This window comes from Paralichthys olivaceus, chromosome 7 (genome assembly GCF_024713975.1).
Source record: "Paralichthys olivaceus isolate ysfri-2021 chromosome 7, ASM2471397v2, whole genome shotgun sequence".
Lineage (NCBI taxonomy): Eukaryota > Metazoa > Chordata > Actinopteri > Pleuronectiformes > Paralichthyidae > Paralichthys > Paralichthys olivaceus.
Window position 1 is genome coordinate 25734176 of NC_091099.1, and position 17506 is coordinate 25751681.

The window sequence follows — 17506 nt, forward strand, 5'->3', positions numbered from 1 at the left end:
TAATACTGATCTGTAATAAGCCAATAATAATAGTACTCTCACACCCTTTGAGAAATTATTATTATCTCAAAATGTTATTCAAAAACAGATTTATTTGACATAATAATCCACTGATTCATTTAAAGCAACAAAAATGTTGTTGGATCGTTCTGAGACTAACACACAACTAATGATAGAATCCCAGCAGGGCCGTGGAGAATCCATAAATTCCACTGACACGTTAACGGGACTGTTAGTGAGACGCCTTCAGTTGATGGTGAGAACGTCACTCTGGATCTCATGGCTTAGCTGCGTCTGCAGGTCACTCAGCTTCTTCTTGAGGACGGCCAGTGCTGACATGACGATGGTCTCTGGCCGCAGAGAGCCGCATGACTCCACGTTGTAAAAGAATCTGTAAAGGGGGAAGAGCTGTGGATGAGTCTCGTTGCAGTTCAGATGTTCACTGATGGATGATATAATCGTCCAATCACCTACTTCAAGTTTCCCAAAGTGTAAAGAAACTTCTTTCCTTACCTTTCTGGTTTTCCGTTGGGGTCATAGGGAGCCTGAACCTCATCCTCCTCAATCTCTGAGTATTCACTCTTTGGCCTAGATATAAGAATGATGTCACATCAGTCAGGTTATGTGCACAAACAGTTAGTTTTGGGTTGTGAGAAATGATTCTCCGGTGTAGAGCACAATAACGCACCACTCCTCAGGTCGTGGGTAGACCGTGTGCCGTAGTGCGTTGTCTGGGTCATATTCGAAGGACACCCCTGCTGTTGGGTTCCACTTGGCGTGCTCCTTACCGAAGCCTTTCTTTGCGTATGCCCTGAGTCGCAGTTCCTGACCTTTACGGAGCTTCACCAGTAAGATGTCTGTATTGCGTCAGTGAATGACAAAAGGAGGAAGCAGAGAGAGGACACAGCAGATCAATGTTTGTATTGTTAAAAGGGCTGAACAACTCATGTTTCTCCCTCAAGACGACTTTCAGCTCACCATATTGTTCCACGTAGTCGTTGGGATCATTGTCTCGACTCCTGGAAGTCACCTGAAAAGCCACGTCAAAGCCGTCAGCTCGTTTCTTCTGCTTCCATGTAATAACCTATACGAACGGAGGACTCACCGGGATAACTCTGGGGTTGTTGGACAAAAGGTCACGTGAGGTGACATGACGCGTCTGATCGTCGGTGCATCGAACGTCCAGTGTCAACTCAACAGAACACTCTGGACAGAAATCATCACAGGTACAGTCCTGCATGAAGAACAGAGACAGAGGGGAAATTAGATCTGCCCTTCAATAAACAGTTACCATGAACTTTGGTATAATATCCAATGATAATGCAACTATACTGTATATAAAACTAGGGTTTTAGGATATCTAAAAAAAAATTTATTGCATAATATCGGAATACCATCTTCCAGCATTGACTGTCAGCTGATCCTTTTCTTCAGCCTACTAATTCAATGCTGTGCAGAGTTTGGTGGAATGTGGATAGAGGGTACATTCAATATTAATGAAAATTCAATAAAAGAGGCGACCTGTGGGGGTGGGGCAGTGTGCCTTCAGTGGGCGGGATATTCCACGTCTTCAAATAAACAACAACAACTGGTCTGTGGCCAATAATATCTGTCCCGGATGTCCCCCCAGATCATGTAGACGATTTGATCATTTCTATGTCACCATAATTGAATGACAGACATCCACCAGTGTCACAGGTGGTGATCTCTGTCATGGCAGCAACATTCATAGAATCACTTCCTGTTCGGCATGTTCTCTTCAAATAAAAAGCACGACATTTGTTGTGTTGTTGTAAAGCTTTATATCGAGCTAGAGTTAGAGCTTTTATTTTGAAATGGATGGGGAAAAAAGTTAAGTAAATCTTTCACACTTATGTAAAAGCCACATTTGTGAACAGCAATAACGTAAATTCAGTTTTATTTTATAATAAACATTGACAAGAACATTTTTAACTTCCTGTGGCAAATAATGGACAGATTCTCAATCCCTCCACTGGTGCTTATAGTATTTTGATATTTTTTATATTTATACTTGCACAAATACACGACAGCAAATTCCTTGTATGTGTGAACCTGCTTGGCAATAAAACCCAACTCTGATTCATTGCAGATAGACCTGTCAGATAAATGCTGTTTTCTAATTCACTCTGCACCATAGATGTAGTATTATAGAACTGTTTGAGGAGGACTCACTAATGACGTGGAATAATTCTGTAGCTCTTCAGAATTAACACAGGTTAAGCAAAAAGTCAATTTCAGACAGACAGGTTTAGAAGGAGCACTGCACTAGTGTATGAGGGGAGAGAGGATCACTGGATCTACTGGGGAAAATTCCAATCATTTGTAGTGTTTTAGAGTCTGACTTGTGTTTCACTAGCAGCAGAAAGTCCATTATTAATGAAGGTACATTTAAGGGTCACTGGGATACCACATTAATGACAGATACCAGTAGACTCACCCTAGAATACTGCATTTTGTCCACAATGTCATCACTTGTGAGAGGTATGAGACCTGGCAACACACGAAGCATCGATTCAACATTCACATGAATATTTTGACACTAACAAATTGTGGAACTGCTGTCATCAAGTCGCATTGGTGGCTCATCACAAATACCGTACTTACCAACTCTGTGTGCTATGAACTCATCGTGCAGTACCGAGGAATTGGCATCGATCTGGATCCAATCTATTGCTGTAAAATAACAGTTATGAAAAATCAAGTTACGAAATTCAGTTTTTGTAACATATTACTGTTTGGACAAAGTCTCGTACGGACTACATTCCCCATCCCATCACCTCAACCAATACGACAAGTTACAGTGTACTTCAGGGCATGTGCAGAACTATCTATAATTTATGCAGGTGAATGACCAGCTGTATGTTTGTATTTATTAGTTGATGTCTGGACGATCACTGGACAGGACTGAGAAGCTTTTTAGGTGTATCCCAGTGGGAAATGCATTAGTTTAAGTAATGAAGTTAATGATGGCTAATCCTCGTCATGGCAGGAAAAGCAGTTATTAAATTTGTTCCGTTAATATTAGGAGCGCACTGATCTGACTGTTTCAGAGCAGATACTGGTAACTGGGCTTCAGATGGATTAGAGTGAAACATCAGGTGGCTCCAGGCTTGTGGCCCTGCAGTTGCTACATTGGATGTTCATCCGGCATAAAAGTCCAGCAGGTGGACCCGCTGTTCAGTTTACAGACCTCAGAGTAACCGTCATAGAGTCTTAGAGAACTAGCATAAAGGGCATAAATATTAGAGATGCCTGAGCTGTACATAATACAAGTCAAAATGTGTCATGTGAATAAGAAGTACATCAAAGTTTTGTTCAAAATTACATTTGAAACCGTCTCAGTTTATTGAGTTTTATTGAGTCATAATGAGCCCACCACAAATATGCTGTTCAGCAACAGGCCAGCTCTTCTCACACACACATCATCGTTTAGAATAGAGATTTGTATCTATGATAACGCATGTGATCACTAATTGTATATGTAAAATGCCAAAGCCGTACTCTACTGCAGTGTGTTTGGCTCTCGTCAGACTTGAAAATGAAATCTAGCCAAACAAGAAGCTACTTTACCTATAGTGGGGACCTCAGACATGAAGACACGGCGGAGGGAATTTGCAACCCTGAAGAGGAGAAAGTGCAGCGTGAACAGAACATGCATTGAACTGGGATCATTACAAACCCCTGTAGATTAACAACATTACCCTTCATTTATAAGTCTTCACATACTTTTATTGTTAAAAGATGCGTTTTGTGTTTGGAAACAGTGATGTATTATGTGGGCGGAGCCAAACTGGGGACAGAAAGTGGCAATTACCTGTGACATATGTTAGGTTCTCTGAATGTGCAATGGTTTGCAGCAGAAGACGGGTTCGTAAAGTGTTTTGTGTCTCAAGCAATTTATAAAAACCTGTCAGTTATTTTGGAGCAGATCAAAATCTTTGAACTTGTCGTAACCAAAAACCTTGGTGCTAATTGATGTCTCTATATCTAACCCTTGTTAAATTAGACCTCAGAGCAGTTTCCCTGTCCTCTCCAGGTTTACAGCCTCCATGTCTCTCCATCAGCAGATTCTTGAGCTGCTCCTAAATCGGTTCTTGTCCCTTTCCCTCCTTCATATTTGTCGTCAGATCTTAAATCAATTGCACCTTCTTTACTTTCTCCACGTTTCTGCTTCACCTGTCCCCTCCTGACTTTCTGTCTCCTCTGTCCACATCCCTTCATTCACTCTGGGAATGTGAAAAGCCTTCAGACTTGGGCTATTTATCTCCAGTGATATGTTTTCGTTCTGAATAATTAAAACACAACATCTCAAGTAAACATTGTGGTTATTTCACTTCACTTCGTATGTTTGTGTCTATAGATTTCAACCACTATCCATATCTTAGAGGTAGTTTTCTCATATTGAGTTCACTTCTCATCCAGAGGCAGAAATCTCCACTTCAGTAGCACTGACATTAACCAGACTGCGGGTTTTAGTCCTGACTATATTTCTACAGATGGCTTCGTTCATATTCCTGAATAAAAGCATGTCACTCTGTAAGACACGCAGAGAAATGTGGCTGTGAAGAGCATTTTCTGATCGGTGGAGAGATCCAGGAAGAAACATTCAAACCTTCGTGTATTCCGGCTTTAAACAACACTCGATGTTGGTAGATCAGCGCATCAGAAGTCACACATTTCACCGAGAGACCAGATCGACCTGCATGTGTTGATCTGTGCATCGTGTGGAGTCCCAGCTGCACTGTTTTGGTGCGGGGCTCTTAATGGCCGCTCTCTGCCGCACACAGCCTCTGAACGGAACAGCCGCCGGATACTTACGCTAAGTCGGTGTTCTCAATGACGAACTTGACATTTTCGTCTGAGAGGTCAGTGATTTTCACCGTCGGTTGGTTCGCATACGGCATCGTTACAGTCGCACAAGTGGAAAACTGACGCGGAGCTCATAAACAGTCTGTGGTTGAATCTCATTCACTAGTTTCACTACTTCCGCAGGAAGTGTTGGCTGATTGGAGAGAGACGTAAGGCTGGTTGGTGATTGGTCTCTCGCTCGGGCTTGGGGGTGGGGCCTTTATTTCGTATCCGGGTCATCGGTGCCTGGAAATCACCCTTTCAAAATAAAAGCAAGCACTCTTCATTTTGAGGAGCTAAAGCTCGTTTGTCTAGATAAGATTTACTGTGTGTCGAATTTAAAGTCTAATTATTCCGATTGTATATGCATTGATTTGTGTGTAGATACTCCTAGGGAAATGTTTACAATAGTGACTTTAAAAAGCAAAACTTAACTCCTGGATTTGTTTGCTCAAATGCAATGATTTTATTTTAATTAAATAATTAAAGACACGGAAATGTTTAATATACAATAATAAACTACTTTATTGAAGTCTCACTTGATCCAACAGCAACATGACAGATCTGTGTCTTTTCATACAAACAGAAAAAAAGATCTGAGCAGGATAACAACATGATGGGCAGTGAAAGAAAACCGGACTCATCCACTGGTCCTGCAGGTGAACCTAGGGACGTGTATGGCCTGTGTGAAATGAGAGCTTACTCAGGAGTCATAATCCAATACTCCCACAGTCGTTTCATACAGGTCATCAGAAATAAAGGCCAAAAGAAGATGATCTGCATCTCCTGACACGACCTGCACGCTCTGTCAGGATCAGTGGTAGATGTTTTCATCGCCTCTGGTTCATTCCTGTCAGGTTCTTCAGCTGTAAAACACAAGATATGAGCCACATTATTTTTTAAATTTCATCATTTTAAACAATTTGAAACTTTGTAAAACGCAGAGTCACTGGTTGTATAAATCAGTATAAATTCATGATTCAGATACTAATATCATGAGGAGAGCACAATTAAGAGCACAGATTACTGATCACTGCAGCAAATACTCACGGTCACAGCAGCTCCCATTAGCCCCTGCACAACTGCTTCCCCAGTCGACTGCACCTAGAGAATAAAGTAGAACACACAAAGGCCCCAGTCATCCAAAGACAGTTTAACACTCACTTTCACTCACAGGAAAACAGAGTTTGTTCAGGAAGAGAATGACACTCTGAGGTCAGTTTTGTAATTAGTCCACTGAAGGGTTTAGTTGGAGCTGGTGTTTCTACGTATCAAAGGTGCACGCTACCTGTTTGGCAGTGCTGGCCATGTTCACTACATCCTGGATGCGGTTGTCCAGGAAGTTCCAGGTGTCCTCAAAGTCTGCAGAGGAATCCTGGAGCATCACTAGCTCTGTGGTGTTGTAGATGCCTGTCAGCGCTGCCCGTTTGGTGTACCAGTTCATCTACATGACAGAGGGGTGGTGCAGAAAGTTCACAACGTGCACGTTTCCCCCCCCCCAAAAAAAGGCAGTTTTATTTCTACTACAGATTTCATGTTAAAGAAACAAATAGTGAAACAATAAGGATGAAAAAAAATATTCACAGAAACAACTCATGCACATTGTATATGACAAAATCCCAGATCAGTGAGAAAGAGGGACATTGTTCGAAAGCACAGGTCTGGATAACACCTGCAAACAGAGGATGTGTTTTTCCATCGGGGTAAATCAGGCTGCCTTGAAAACTCTGAAGCATTTACTATTTTAAAATTCTACTTTTTAGCCTTTTCTCATCTGTTTCATATTAAGATTAAAAAAAAATCTTTGATCTGAGTTAGATACAGACACGGTAGATTCCAGACTGATGTCCCTGTTCACAGTCGATCAATGCCTCCTGTTTACAACAGTTTATCAATAAAAGAATATAGAATATACAAGCCTTCACAATGTACCGACAATAAAACAGCTGTCAAACAACAAAGTGAAAATTATACATTGACACTTTGCTACAACAATCTACTTAACGAATTATAACCACAGATCTGACTACACTTGGGTGTGACGTTTTACAGTAAATATCTTTGACTATTATTCAGATAACAGGCTTCTCTTTATATTTCTAAATCATTTCATCACCAAAGCCGATGTTTACTATCAAGCTGTAATTGGTGGCTTAGTGATAGAAAACAATGCAGATGAGGAATAGAAATGGTAAAAAAGAAAGAGCAGGGGTTTCTTCCCTTGTAGGGATGATGAGTCGGGACCATCACTGACAGCAATGTTAACAACACTTTGCATTTATATAAGGAAGAGAATGTGGGGATATGTGAAATCGGAATTGTCAATTAAACTCCAGTTGTGAATTCAACTCAGATTTCACAGATCCGCCTGTGAATCTGGAGTTTGAGTGTAAAGCCCCGGTTTTAACTCTACAAGTAAGTATGGACCCACATGGAAGAAATTAAAACATTAAAAAAAAGGAAGGAAGAGAATGAGGGGGTTTTATATATTTTTGAGTTTTATATATATCATTGTTTCAAAAGTCTGTTTGGTGTGTTCACAAACTCTGGAGTGTAGACACCAGGTGTGAATATAAATAAAGTGATGTATGTTGTAAACTAAAATTTGATTCTAAACAATTTTATTTGTATAGCGCCAAATCATAATAATGATAATACATTATCTCAAGGCACATTAGTGTGGACACAGCCGGAGGCAAGAGCTAGTGAGGGGAGTGGGAGTAACCTGGAGAGTGGCAGGCCGGATATTGTGGGGGTGGTGATGAAAGGGGGACAGGAAGGTATGAGCAGAAGAAGGAGGGGATCGAGGGTGATGGGATCCACTCACATCTGTGGATCGGTCTCCGGCATAGTACCAGATGTCGTCTACCAGGGTGGAGAGGTGCTTCAGACTGTCTGGGATGTTGTGAGGGAGGAGCAGGATACTCATCGCCTGAGGACACAGACACACAGTTGAGGATCAAATGTTGTTTCTGCTTTAGTCCTAAAAGCGTCCCATCACTATGCACACATTACCTGTGGCCATGTTTCAATGTAGGGGATGTGCATCCTCAGTCTGGTCTCCACAGCATCTCTCAGAAAGTCAGCAGTCTTCTTTGGTCTGGAACACAGATGGAGATCCACTTTAGAAGTTACAAAAACACCAGCATGTAAATAAGCAATTTCATGGAGTTGTGTGACATGAAAAACAGAATGCTTTGTGTCAAAAAGTCAATAAAATCCATCATCTATTTTACTGAGATTCCCCTCTCTATATTCAAGAGTCTTTCAGGTTGAGAACTTATTGATTTCACGCTCAGATCTTGTAATGCTTTCACTCGAAACCCTGGGCTCACACTCCTGATAGGAGGTGCTCGCAGGATTCACCATGAGTGACTTTGGGGTTTTGATCGCAGTTTGAACATGTGTCAGACGCAAAAAGGAAAAGGAAAACAAAAGTGCGTGTGTATGTGTGTGTGGTATACGTACTCGGCCTGGCCAAGCTGGACCTGCTTGTGTTGTTCAGCCAGGATCTCTGTCAGCTGTGAGTTGCATTGGGCGATGAAATGTAGAACCAAGTCTCCAGATCCGTTGTGGAACATACCAGTGGAGGCTGAGGACAGGCCAAGTGTCTGGTGCCAACGAACATCAACAAACACAAACAATTAGAAATTCCCATTAACTAATTTGCTGATCCCTGGTCAGACTGGGGACGCTGTGGTTAATGGTTATTATGTTAAAACCATTGACATCATTCTACATGATATAGCTCCATTATCTTTAGATGTTTTTTTTCATGCTACATTCACATCTTTCTGCTATGTTGATGACAGGCTTCACCCCAACACACCACTCTGTAACAGGTGGATATAATAACATCCTGATCACACTGTTTCAGTACAATATCATTTCTGAGTTTGGTAAAAGTCTGGTTACATTTTTGCTCATTTAAGTCAAGTGAGATACACAAGAGCCGGTGGAAACCCGGTGCACCATACATGAAGTAGCAGCCTTTTTTATTCAAAGCCATCTGACTAACAGCACAGCTCACCTCAGCACCAGATGCAATGGCTTCCATCGACCAGCCGTGCTGCGGGACGAACTCCAGAGCAGCGGTCAGGATTCGAGCTTGAAGCTGCTCCTCTGTTTCGTACTCTTCACCCTGCTCTCCGCTCTGGTCCTGGTAACTTAACACACACACATTTTTTTTATCAGAAAGCACCAGTTAAAACTTCAATACATAGAAATTCAAATATTTATAGGTAATGTCCGCACACAACAAACGTGTACTGATACACAAGAATTACATAACGGATATCCTGCCAGCTGAAGACGTGTACCAGCTGACCTGGTGTTTGGCCTGGGAGCGTCCTCTGCTTCTGGCTCAGCTGCAGAAGCTCCGTGTGAAGCTGTTGTTGTGTCCTGTTCGGTTGAGTGAGCCTGGTAGTGCTCATGGTAGGTTGTGGATGAGGAGTCTGGGGGTCTGTCAGATTTGGATTCATCCTGAAGCCTCAGCATTGAGCACTGGAAGCCTCGTCTCAGGCTGCTGCACTGGGGGTTTGTTGCTGGAGGTGCAGCCAACGCTGGAGGGGATGAATATTGTGTTTAGCTTCTCAGAATTTCAGTCAGAGAAAACAAAACTCCATTGGGAAATCTTGCATCCAGAACTCAGAATAACCTGAATATGCAGGCTAAATATTTGAAGACTTTTCCCTGTAGCTCAGAAATGGCTAATGAATGAATTACTATACAGAGAGGATAGAAATAGATAGTCTCCTCAATTCTCCATTGAACTACCATCCCTTTGTTTTTCCACTCAGAGCTGAAGATACCACTAACACCTTTTCTACCGGTAGTTTACCAACTCTTCTTTGGACAATGTAATCCATTTCTGAGGTTGAGGCCTTCTCCTTACTGCTCTCTGCAAATCTCTCCAAAAGTAAATGTGAATCAGGTTCTTTAACAGGCACTTAAGACTCATATGTCTTAATAAGTTTGTGTGGAGGGTGTACAGCAACATTAAGGTCCTTTGAAACAACCTTTAGTGTGCATCTCTTCACAATTGTTGAATGATTCTTATATCCCCGGTGCCTGAACAGCCACAGGCGACACCCCGCACAATAAATCCCCTACTCCAGCTTCAGCCATACATAACAGAACTTCTACCCAGTATAAAGCCTGTGAATGTAATTACATACTGTGTGCAGGTTTATTATTGGTACCATTTGACAATCGTATTAATTTAGCAGACTTCAGAATGTTCAAACTACAGAGGAAGTCAGTCATCTGCCTGAAAACAAGAGCATTCTTTCAATGTGTAAAGTTGCCACTGACAACTGCTGTGCACCGATTAGATTTAGATTCCTACCAATGAAATAATGAGTAAATACTTCGTCATGTGTGTGTGAATGCTAGAATACGACTTCTCTCAGTGTTTCCTTAAAGTCAACCCAGTGCACCTGAACATTACAACCTTGATGGAGGAGTTTGCTGCTCCTGATCAACACTGACAGCTTGCATAACCAGAGAGAAACGCCCCCCCAGCTGCAGGAACGTGTTCACCATGCAGCACATGTCCTAACATTGAGGTAACATTGACCCCGCTGCACCACCAACACTCCTCCACCCGACTTCCAGTGTTTTAAACCACTGGCATCACCGCGTCGCCCTTCGCTGTCACCTTCTGTCACAAGTGACATTGGCCGGGGCCGCTATCGTCGGCGCGAGCTCGTTTCAACGCCGCGCAACCAGAGAGAACCAGCACCGACAGGAGTCGTCTCCCGGGCTGCGAGTGTACAACATGCGGCTACAGAGACGCAGCGGCCCGGCCTTACCGCCTCCCAGCCCCCGCAGTGCCCTTCCAGCCCGCAGGGCTCTCAGCAGGGTCGCCATGTCGAGCTGCACCGCCGCTGCTTCTGCTGCGTCACTTCCGCGCGACTCAGCGACAAATGCTCGGCGATCAAGCTGACGAGAGTGAGACCGGAAGTCCTGCGGTCACACCGGCACCCACCCATGTCGCGGTGCGCACTTTCTCTAAGCTTTACGGTACGGATACAAGGCGACCTTCTTGTGAAAGAGACGTCATGTGTTCACTGTGACTGCAGAGGGGAGTAATGACGTAACAATTGATGAATGAAAACTCAGAAACTGAATTAACTATATGAACAAATACAGTGTATGAATATTTTTCCCCCTGTACTCGTTACCACTGTGTGAATAGTTAGTCATGTTTTTATTGATTTGCCAAAAGAAATTCAGATTGATATAAAAAGTAGCTTGCATTTAAGTTTGTTAAACTTGAGGCAGCATTTATTATTGTGGCAGTCTGAATGTACTGTGTATACAGTCTAGAAACTAACCAGAACATTTTCAAATATTCACAAAGAAAAGTATTGCCCTGTGATTGTTAAAGTTTACCGGTAAGAGAACATACATAAATAAATATTTGGATTTCAAGTAAAGTCAAATGAGGCCAATTTTTCAAAGTATTACGCATGATGCATAACAAATAACTTATCTATTTCGTAATAACAACATGATCTACCATTGTCTTTTATTGATTTATCATTTGAACTACAGCTTTAAAAGAATAAAATGCAAACTATACCTCTTCTGTGAGCCAATGGTGGGGTCCAAGTGAGCTCACTGTGGTGGATTTAAAGTGACTGTCCTCTCACATGGGAAGACAGCATAGACAGGACAACCTCTGTGTCTCTTCTGTTCCACAAGCAAGCCAGCTTCAGGTCATAAACCACACAGGTTACACAAGGTTACACTTCACAAATTGAATTGCATTTAAAAGCAGATCTTTTGTGCTTTTTCAGACTTTCCCTTTTTTTGTGAATGTACATTGTACAGGATCAAAATCCAAAAGACCGCAGCAAAGGGAACTTTTCTTTTCCATAGTAAACACTTTTCCCAGAGGCTGATGAAATGCTTTGACCTTTTTCTAATACTAATTCTAATACTTGGACACCTGAGTGCTAATAACAGAGTCCAGGGGGTTTCCCAGTCTGACACTGTGGCCCTCCCCTCAGACAAAGCTGGAAAAAGGGGCTGATGATGTTTAATTTTTCATGATTAGGTTATTTGATCCCAATTACACTGAAAAACTGAGCCAATACAATCTAATATTGCTGTTTGACATAAAATAAAACTACACCAGTGGGAAAATAAGACAAATGACCACAAACTCTGGCAAAATGTATACATACATTAACTGCTTCATCCAGAACTATCTTCCCACCAGGTTTCAGCAATCGGGCCATCTCAGCTAGAGTCTTTAAGCTGTGGATGGAGGAGCTGTCGGCCAGAAGACTGGAGAGCACCCAGTCGAAGGTGGATGCTGAATGGGAGGCTGAGGGGAGGGGACCGAAGATATTTTGACTCCTTACACGGACTCATGCGATCATGTGTAAGTGTGTATAATAGGGGTGCATACCCACACCACAGCTTTATTTGAATGAATGAGTCCCAACATCAACATCTGTTTAGATTAAACCACTCAGTTGTAGCCGTGTTTTAAGAATCAGATTAATAAAGTGTATTACCCTTGGTGTTAGCTGAAATAAGAAAACTAATCTGTACGCACAGTTAATAAATTGTTTATAGGCATGGATTATGAATCTGTTCCCATGGAGGACCACATCTGGGGTGTTCTTTCTATTGTCAATCTTTATTTGCAGGCTGCGCATATCATTCCTGTGAAGACGTTTTTTTGACGCACCTCACAGGAGAGACTCTTATGCACCTGAGGAGTTGGGGCCTCATACCTGCAGCCTGACTCCATTAGATTATTATCTATGTGGGCCAATTTCTCTTGATAGTTTCCCAGGGAAATTGTTTCTGTAGATTGTTTTCCTATAGTGCCTCTGTGAGCCGCTTGTACAGGTCTTTTTAGTTCACATTTATTATGTGGGCTCTCCACACCTTAAATCTCCACCTTAGCCTTAAGCTCCTCCTCACACTCCATCGTCACTGTAAGAGGGTGAATTCTTTAAATCTGCAATATCCCAGACACCAAAATGAAGGACTTGTTTTTGTGGAGCCCACAACCCTCAGTCTGTGCCTCTTGAACCCAACTGAACAGTATAGATGGTCCTCACTCCTTTGGATATTATATAGGTCCACTGAAGTCCTTTGAAAATCCTTGTATCATTCATTCTGTTCATATTCAATTAGAAAATCAAGAAATTAAAAGAGTCATTGTTTCATGACTCATTTATGAATCTGAAACCAAAAACAAATATCAGTTTGTTTTTCGTAGTTTGGATGTTGCTCAGGTCAAAAATAGGAAATGAGCCAGTCAGACCAGTCCACTCATGTGACGGCCCATCAAGACAACAGGAAGTTCGCCTTTATTTTGAAATCACTCTAAAATCGAAGCGTAATGCTTAAAAGAAATGCGCACCGTGAAATGAGTGGCTGCTGGTTTGAGCGCAGTCCGGATATGACGAATATGTCCCCTTCAAACCAAAACGCTTTATATATTTTTCGCAGTTGAAAAGTAAAAGAAAACAGTAGAAGATCGGGCTATTTTATGTATTTCATGAGGAAAATAATTCATATTTTCCACATATATCGTACGATATGTCCACTGCCCATCTATTTGAGTCACCAAAACACATAAACAAAGATTTTATTTGGAAAATCCCAACCGGAAGAGCTGTTTAGATGAAACCACTTGACATTTTGACTGCCACAGTCGCAGCAGGTAGGTCAGTGGCCGAGTAATGATGACATGTGGAATTTAAAGTGTTTTAACCAGCGCAGCGTTTCGGGAGGATCGTAGAGAACAGGTCCGTGTCGCTGGCTGTGGTGGCCGGAAGTCTCCGTGTCCGCGGCGGTGTCGTTATCTCGGTTCGCTCCGGTCTCCTGCGTCACGCTGTTTGTTTGACGTAACACGACCGTAGACTGTGTGTAAGAAGAAGAACACGACTAACCTTCGGCCATCACCAGTAAAACCAGCTGTGTCAACTACCACTGTGGTAGTTGACACTTCTTAGTTAACTCACGTCTCACATAGCGTGACGAGTAAACCGTCTGAACACGTGTCCTCAGTCACACACGATCACACCGAGAAGCAGGAGTCCAAGTACGGGTCCTCATTCACTGTATGTTCTCGAATAATTCACGAAACTGAGTTTGCCTTTGGAAACGGTGAGACTGATGTTCGTCACACTTACCCTGCTGCTGCTGCTGCATGGTGTCAAAAGAAAGGATGGAACCAGCGATTGAACCATTGACTCTCTCTATTGACTCACCCACTACTGTCTGAGGACTGTTATATATACAATGTGTGCCTTTATGCTCCTTTAGTATTGTTAGAATGCGATCAGGGAGCTTACAGAGAGATTGAGGGAAGCTTTTCTTTCTTTCAGGAGATCATGGCAGATCTTGGCGTCAGAGCAGGGGACACTGTGCTCTTTGTTTGGGCCCAGCCGTCTGCACCAGCGGCCCTGAAACAATATGCAGAGGAGCTGGGTGCTGCTGTCGGTGCAGATGGAAGAGTGTCAGTGGAGAACATGGAAAGACTGCTGCTATGTGAGTGACAAAAATGATACCATGCTTTTATTTTGAAAAAAAACCCACACACTTTATTAATCTGATTCTTAAAACACGGTGTGGTTTAATCGTAACAAATGTTGCTGTTGGGTATGCACCCCTATTATACACATGATCGCATGAGTCTGTGTAAGGAGTCAAAATATCTTCGGTCCCCTCCCCTCAGCCTCCCATTCAGCATCCACCTTCGACTGGGTGCTCTCCAGCCTTCTGGCCGACAGCTCCTCCATCCACAGCTTAAAGACTCTAGCTGAGATGGCCCGATTGCTGAAACCTGGTGGGAAGATAGTTCTGGATGAAGCAGTTAATGGTGAGAAAAAAAGTCTTGTTCTGTATTTTTCACTCAGTAAGTGCAAATAGCATTGTGGATTGAAAGTCAAGACAATGACTGTGTCAGAGTCAGAGGGATTCTTGACCCTAAAGTCAAAGTCAATTAGAAGTGCCACATGAGCTCTTTTGTTGTCATTGTGTGTGAGCGTGTTGGACTTGTTTTTCTCTGCTCAAGGAGCTGAGACGCAGACTGTGAGGACTGCTGAGAAGCTGACATCAGCTCTGAAGATGTCGGGCTTCATGTCTGTGACAGAGGTGAGGATCCAGCACAGAGCTGCAGGATGAAATCTGCTCACATGCATTGTTGCACATTCATGTTTGCACATGAAAGAATTGTTGCACTGACCAAACCACAATGTGCAGTCTAGGAAAGAATCCCAGAAATATAAAGCTGGGGTTGACCCAATAAAATAATTATACCTCTCATTAACTTCTTTTAAACAAAGTCTCCTTTCTGACCTGTTGACTTCTCTTCTTTCAGGTCAGTAAAGCAGAACTGAGTCCAGAGGCTTTGAGCTCGCTCAGGGCGGCCACCGGTTACCAAGGAAACACACTGTCTAGACTCCGCATATCTGCCTCCAAACCCAACTATGAGGTTGGATCATCCAGCAAGATTAAACTGTCATTCGGGAAAAAAACACCCAAACCAGGTGGGTTTCTCACACTATCTTCGTTTTCTTCTGAGTGTATGTTTAAATTCACGGAGGTCACTGCACGTAGTGGAGGGATTGTTCATCTGTCTGGAACCACTGGTCAGGTTATGGAAAAGTAATTTTTCTCATGTTTGTGGTTTGACTCAACAAAGGTAAAGAAACCAGTCATATCTCACACACCGCTTCATGTAAGTTGAAGAAAATGGCACTGGTGTTTGAATGGCTTTCCCACTGGTGGTAGTGTAGAGAAGTAGAAATATCAGTGAATTCCAATTAGAAGTCATCCATAACAAAATCTTTCTCAGTAGTTAGTATTTCAGTCTTTTTACACATATATTTTCTGTTCTTTTACTAGTAAACATATTAAGGATTATTGATTTGACAGGATTTAAATATAGAGCCAATGTTAAGCCTCCTTCATTGCATATTCAAAGAATTGACTAAATCGTGTTTACTGATGGAATAATCGTGATGTGAAGCTAATATGTGCTGATGTCTGCGGTTGCAGCAGAGAAACCTGCCCTGGATCCCAACACTATCAAAATGTGGACACTCTCAGCCAATGACATGAACGACGATGATGTGGTGAGTTCTTATCGATATGTGGAATCTGTACATTTTGGCTAGGTGGGGTTTACATGTACATACAGACATGTCAGAAATCATGTTAGGGCTCTCGTCTTCCTGTGTTTACTGACTTTGTCTTGTCCCTTCTGTTGTCTTTCTGTAGGAAATGGTAGACTCGGATGCTCTGCTGGACGATGACGACTTGAAGAAACCGGATCCAGCTTCTCTCAGAGCCCCCAGCTGTGGGGAAGGAGCTGGAAAGAAGAAGAAAGCCTGCAAAAACTGGTGAGGTCAAAACCCATAGACGAAAGCGTGTGGGGGCGTGTCAGGTTGTAACCGTAACAGAAGCAGCTGGGTTTGTTCTTCATTTACCGTGGCTTTCAAAAGGATTGACACATTCTGTGATTTATGTCTCATGTGTAGCACATGTGGTCTTGCTGAAGAGTTGGATGAGGAGAGTAAAGGACAAAAAAAGAAAGATCTACCAAAGTCTGCCTGTGGAAGTGTGAGTACATCCATTATGCCTCTGATCCAGCGAGTTGTTTTCAGATCGTCTGTCTTTCCTCTTCTCATGAACAAGATATCTCAATTACCCAGCGAAGTAATGTCGTCAGGATTCTTCACACGTTCACTTGGACTGGTGAACTGTTGGTGGTCAAAGGTCACTGTGACCTCACAAGACACTTTTTGACCATGACCTAATCACACACAAAGTATGATGATATACACTCACTACAATTGAGCCTGGACCAAAACCTCACTGGTTGGTGGAGGCCTTCACCCACAGCCACTGTGATGATAACCATACTTACCTGTTCACAGTGTGAAGACATGAGGATTTTAATGATGTCCGTCATGTGTTTGTGGCAGTGTTACCTTGGCGATGCGTTCCGATGTGCCAGCTGTCCGTACATGGGGAGGCCAGCGTTCAAGCCAGGAGAGAAGATCATGTTGGACAACAACACGCTGACGGACGCTTGAAACCCGCAGAGTTCACACCTTCATCCCATATGCTTCATAACATCACATTCCTTATTTTCCCTCCATCCTCAGATGGCCCTGAAGACACAACTGCCTCTGCAACAGTGACATGTGTAAAACTGTTTTTTTTTTTGTTTTTTTTGTGGATGTCACTTCTGATGTGACGGAGATTTCTGTTTGTCTGTCTGGAGCTCAGACGGCAGGTTTGATGTGATACGTTTCAAATGACAACACAGCCCTTTGCTTCCTCCATATCTAGCCAGTGTTGAGCACCATGCTGTTGGTTATATCACAACAGTAAGTACCTTAACAAAGAATTTCTTAGTTGGACTTGGCATTGCAGCTTTGACAGTGTGAAAACTGAAAGACTCTGGATCGTCTAAATGCACTGAAACGTTCTGCTCATTTACATCTGATAATCGATGTAGTAACAGTATACTGAAGCACACAGGATACAAGCTGATGTATTTCAAGCTTATTTGTGTATATAAAGGCAAAGAGTTTGGCAATAAGATATGCTGTTTCTTTTTTGTTTCATATAAATACAACAAACTGAAGCCAGG

At 42.5% G+C, this 17506-nt stretch overlaps 3 protein-coding genes across 9 annotated transcripts; 1 reads left to right on the top strand and 2 right to left on the bottom strand.

The window, feature by feature from the left end:
- Nucleotides 1-72: 72 nt before the first annotated feature.
- Nucleotides 73-5024, bottom strand: polr2c (RNA polymerase II subunit C). The gene is made up of 9 exons (XM_020078670.2): nt 4840-5024; nt 3592-3641; nt 2626-2694; nt 2459-2511; nt 1106-1234; nt 979-1030; nt 689-857; nt 514-588; nt 73-391 (listed from the first exon to the last, which is right to left on the bottom strand). The coding sequence occupies exons 1-9, from the start codon at nt 4923-4925 to the stop codon at nt 247-249; spliced, it is 828 nt and encodes a 275-aa protein (XP_019934229.1). The 5' UTR covers nt 4926-5024; the 3' UTR covers nt 73-246.
- A 345-nt stretch (nt 5025-5369) lies between these two features.
- Nucleotides 5370-10940, bottom strand: coq9 (coenzyme Q9 homolog (S. cerevisiae)). Of its 3 annotated transcripts, none has more exons than XM_020078397.2 (9): nt 10683-10940; nt 9197-9431; nt 8900-9035; nt 8338-8480; nt 7885-7969; nt 7697-7801; nt 6158-6313; nt 5920-5973; nt 5370-5735 (listed from the first exon to the last, which is right to left on the bottom strand). In XM_020078397.2, exons 1-9 carry the CDS (start codon nt 10738-10740, stop codon nt 5700-5702), a joined length of 1008 nt encoding a protein of 335 aa, XP_019933956.2. In that variant the 5' UTR covers nt 10741-10940; the 3' UTR covers nt 5370-5699. The 3 variants fall into 3 exon arrangements, with proteins under 3 accessions (XP_019933956.2, XP_069384024.1, XP_069384025.1); XM_069527923.1 differs by having other exon boundaries at nt 7595-7801; nt 10683-10842; XM_069527924.1 differs by lacking the exon at nt 10683-10940 and adding an exon at nt 10529-10644 and having other exon boundaries at nt 7595-7801.
- Nucleotides 10941-13383: 2443 nt separating this feature from the next.
- On the top strand, nt 13384-17457 carry ciapin1 (cytokine induced apoptosis inhibitor 1). Of its 5 annotated transcripts, none has more exons than XM_020079164.2 (9): nt 13384-13561; nt 14229-14391; nt 14579-14722; nt 14918-14997; nt 15224-15392; nt 15904-15980; nt 16126-16247; nt 16386-16467; nt 16833-17457. In XM_020079164.2, the coding sequence occupies exons 2-9, from the start codon at nt 14235-14237 to the stop codon at nt 16941-16943; spliced, it is 942 nt and encodes a 313-aa protein (XP_019934723.1). In that variant the 5' UTR covers nt 13384-13561; nt 14229-14234; the 3' UTR covers nt 16944-17457. The 5 variants fall into 5 exon arrangements, with proteins under 5 accessions (XP_019934723.1, XP_019934721.1, XP_019934724.1 ...); XM_020079162.2 differs by having other exon boundaries at nt 13551-14144; XM_020079165.2 differs by having other exon boundaries at nt 13551-13767.
- Nucleotides 17458-17506: the final 49 nt, after the last annotated feature.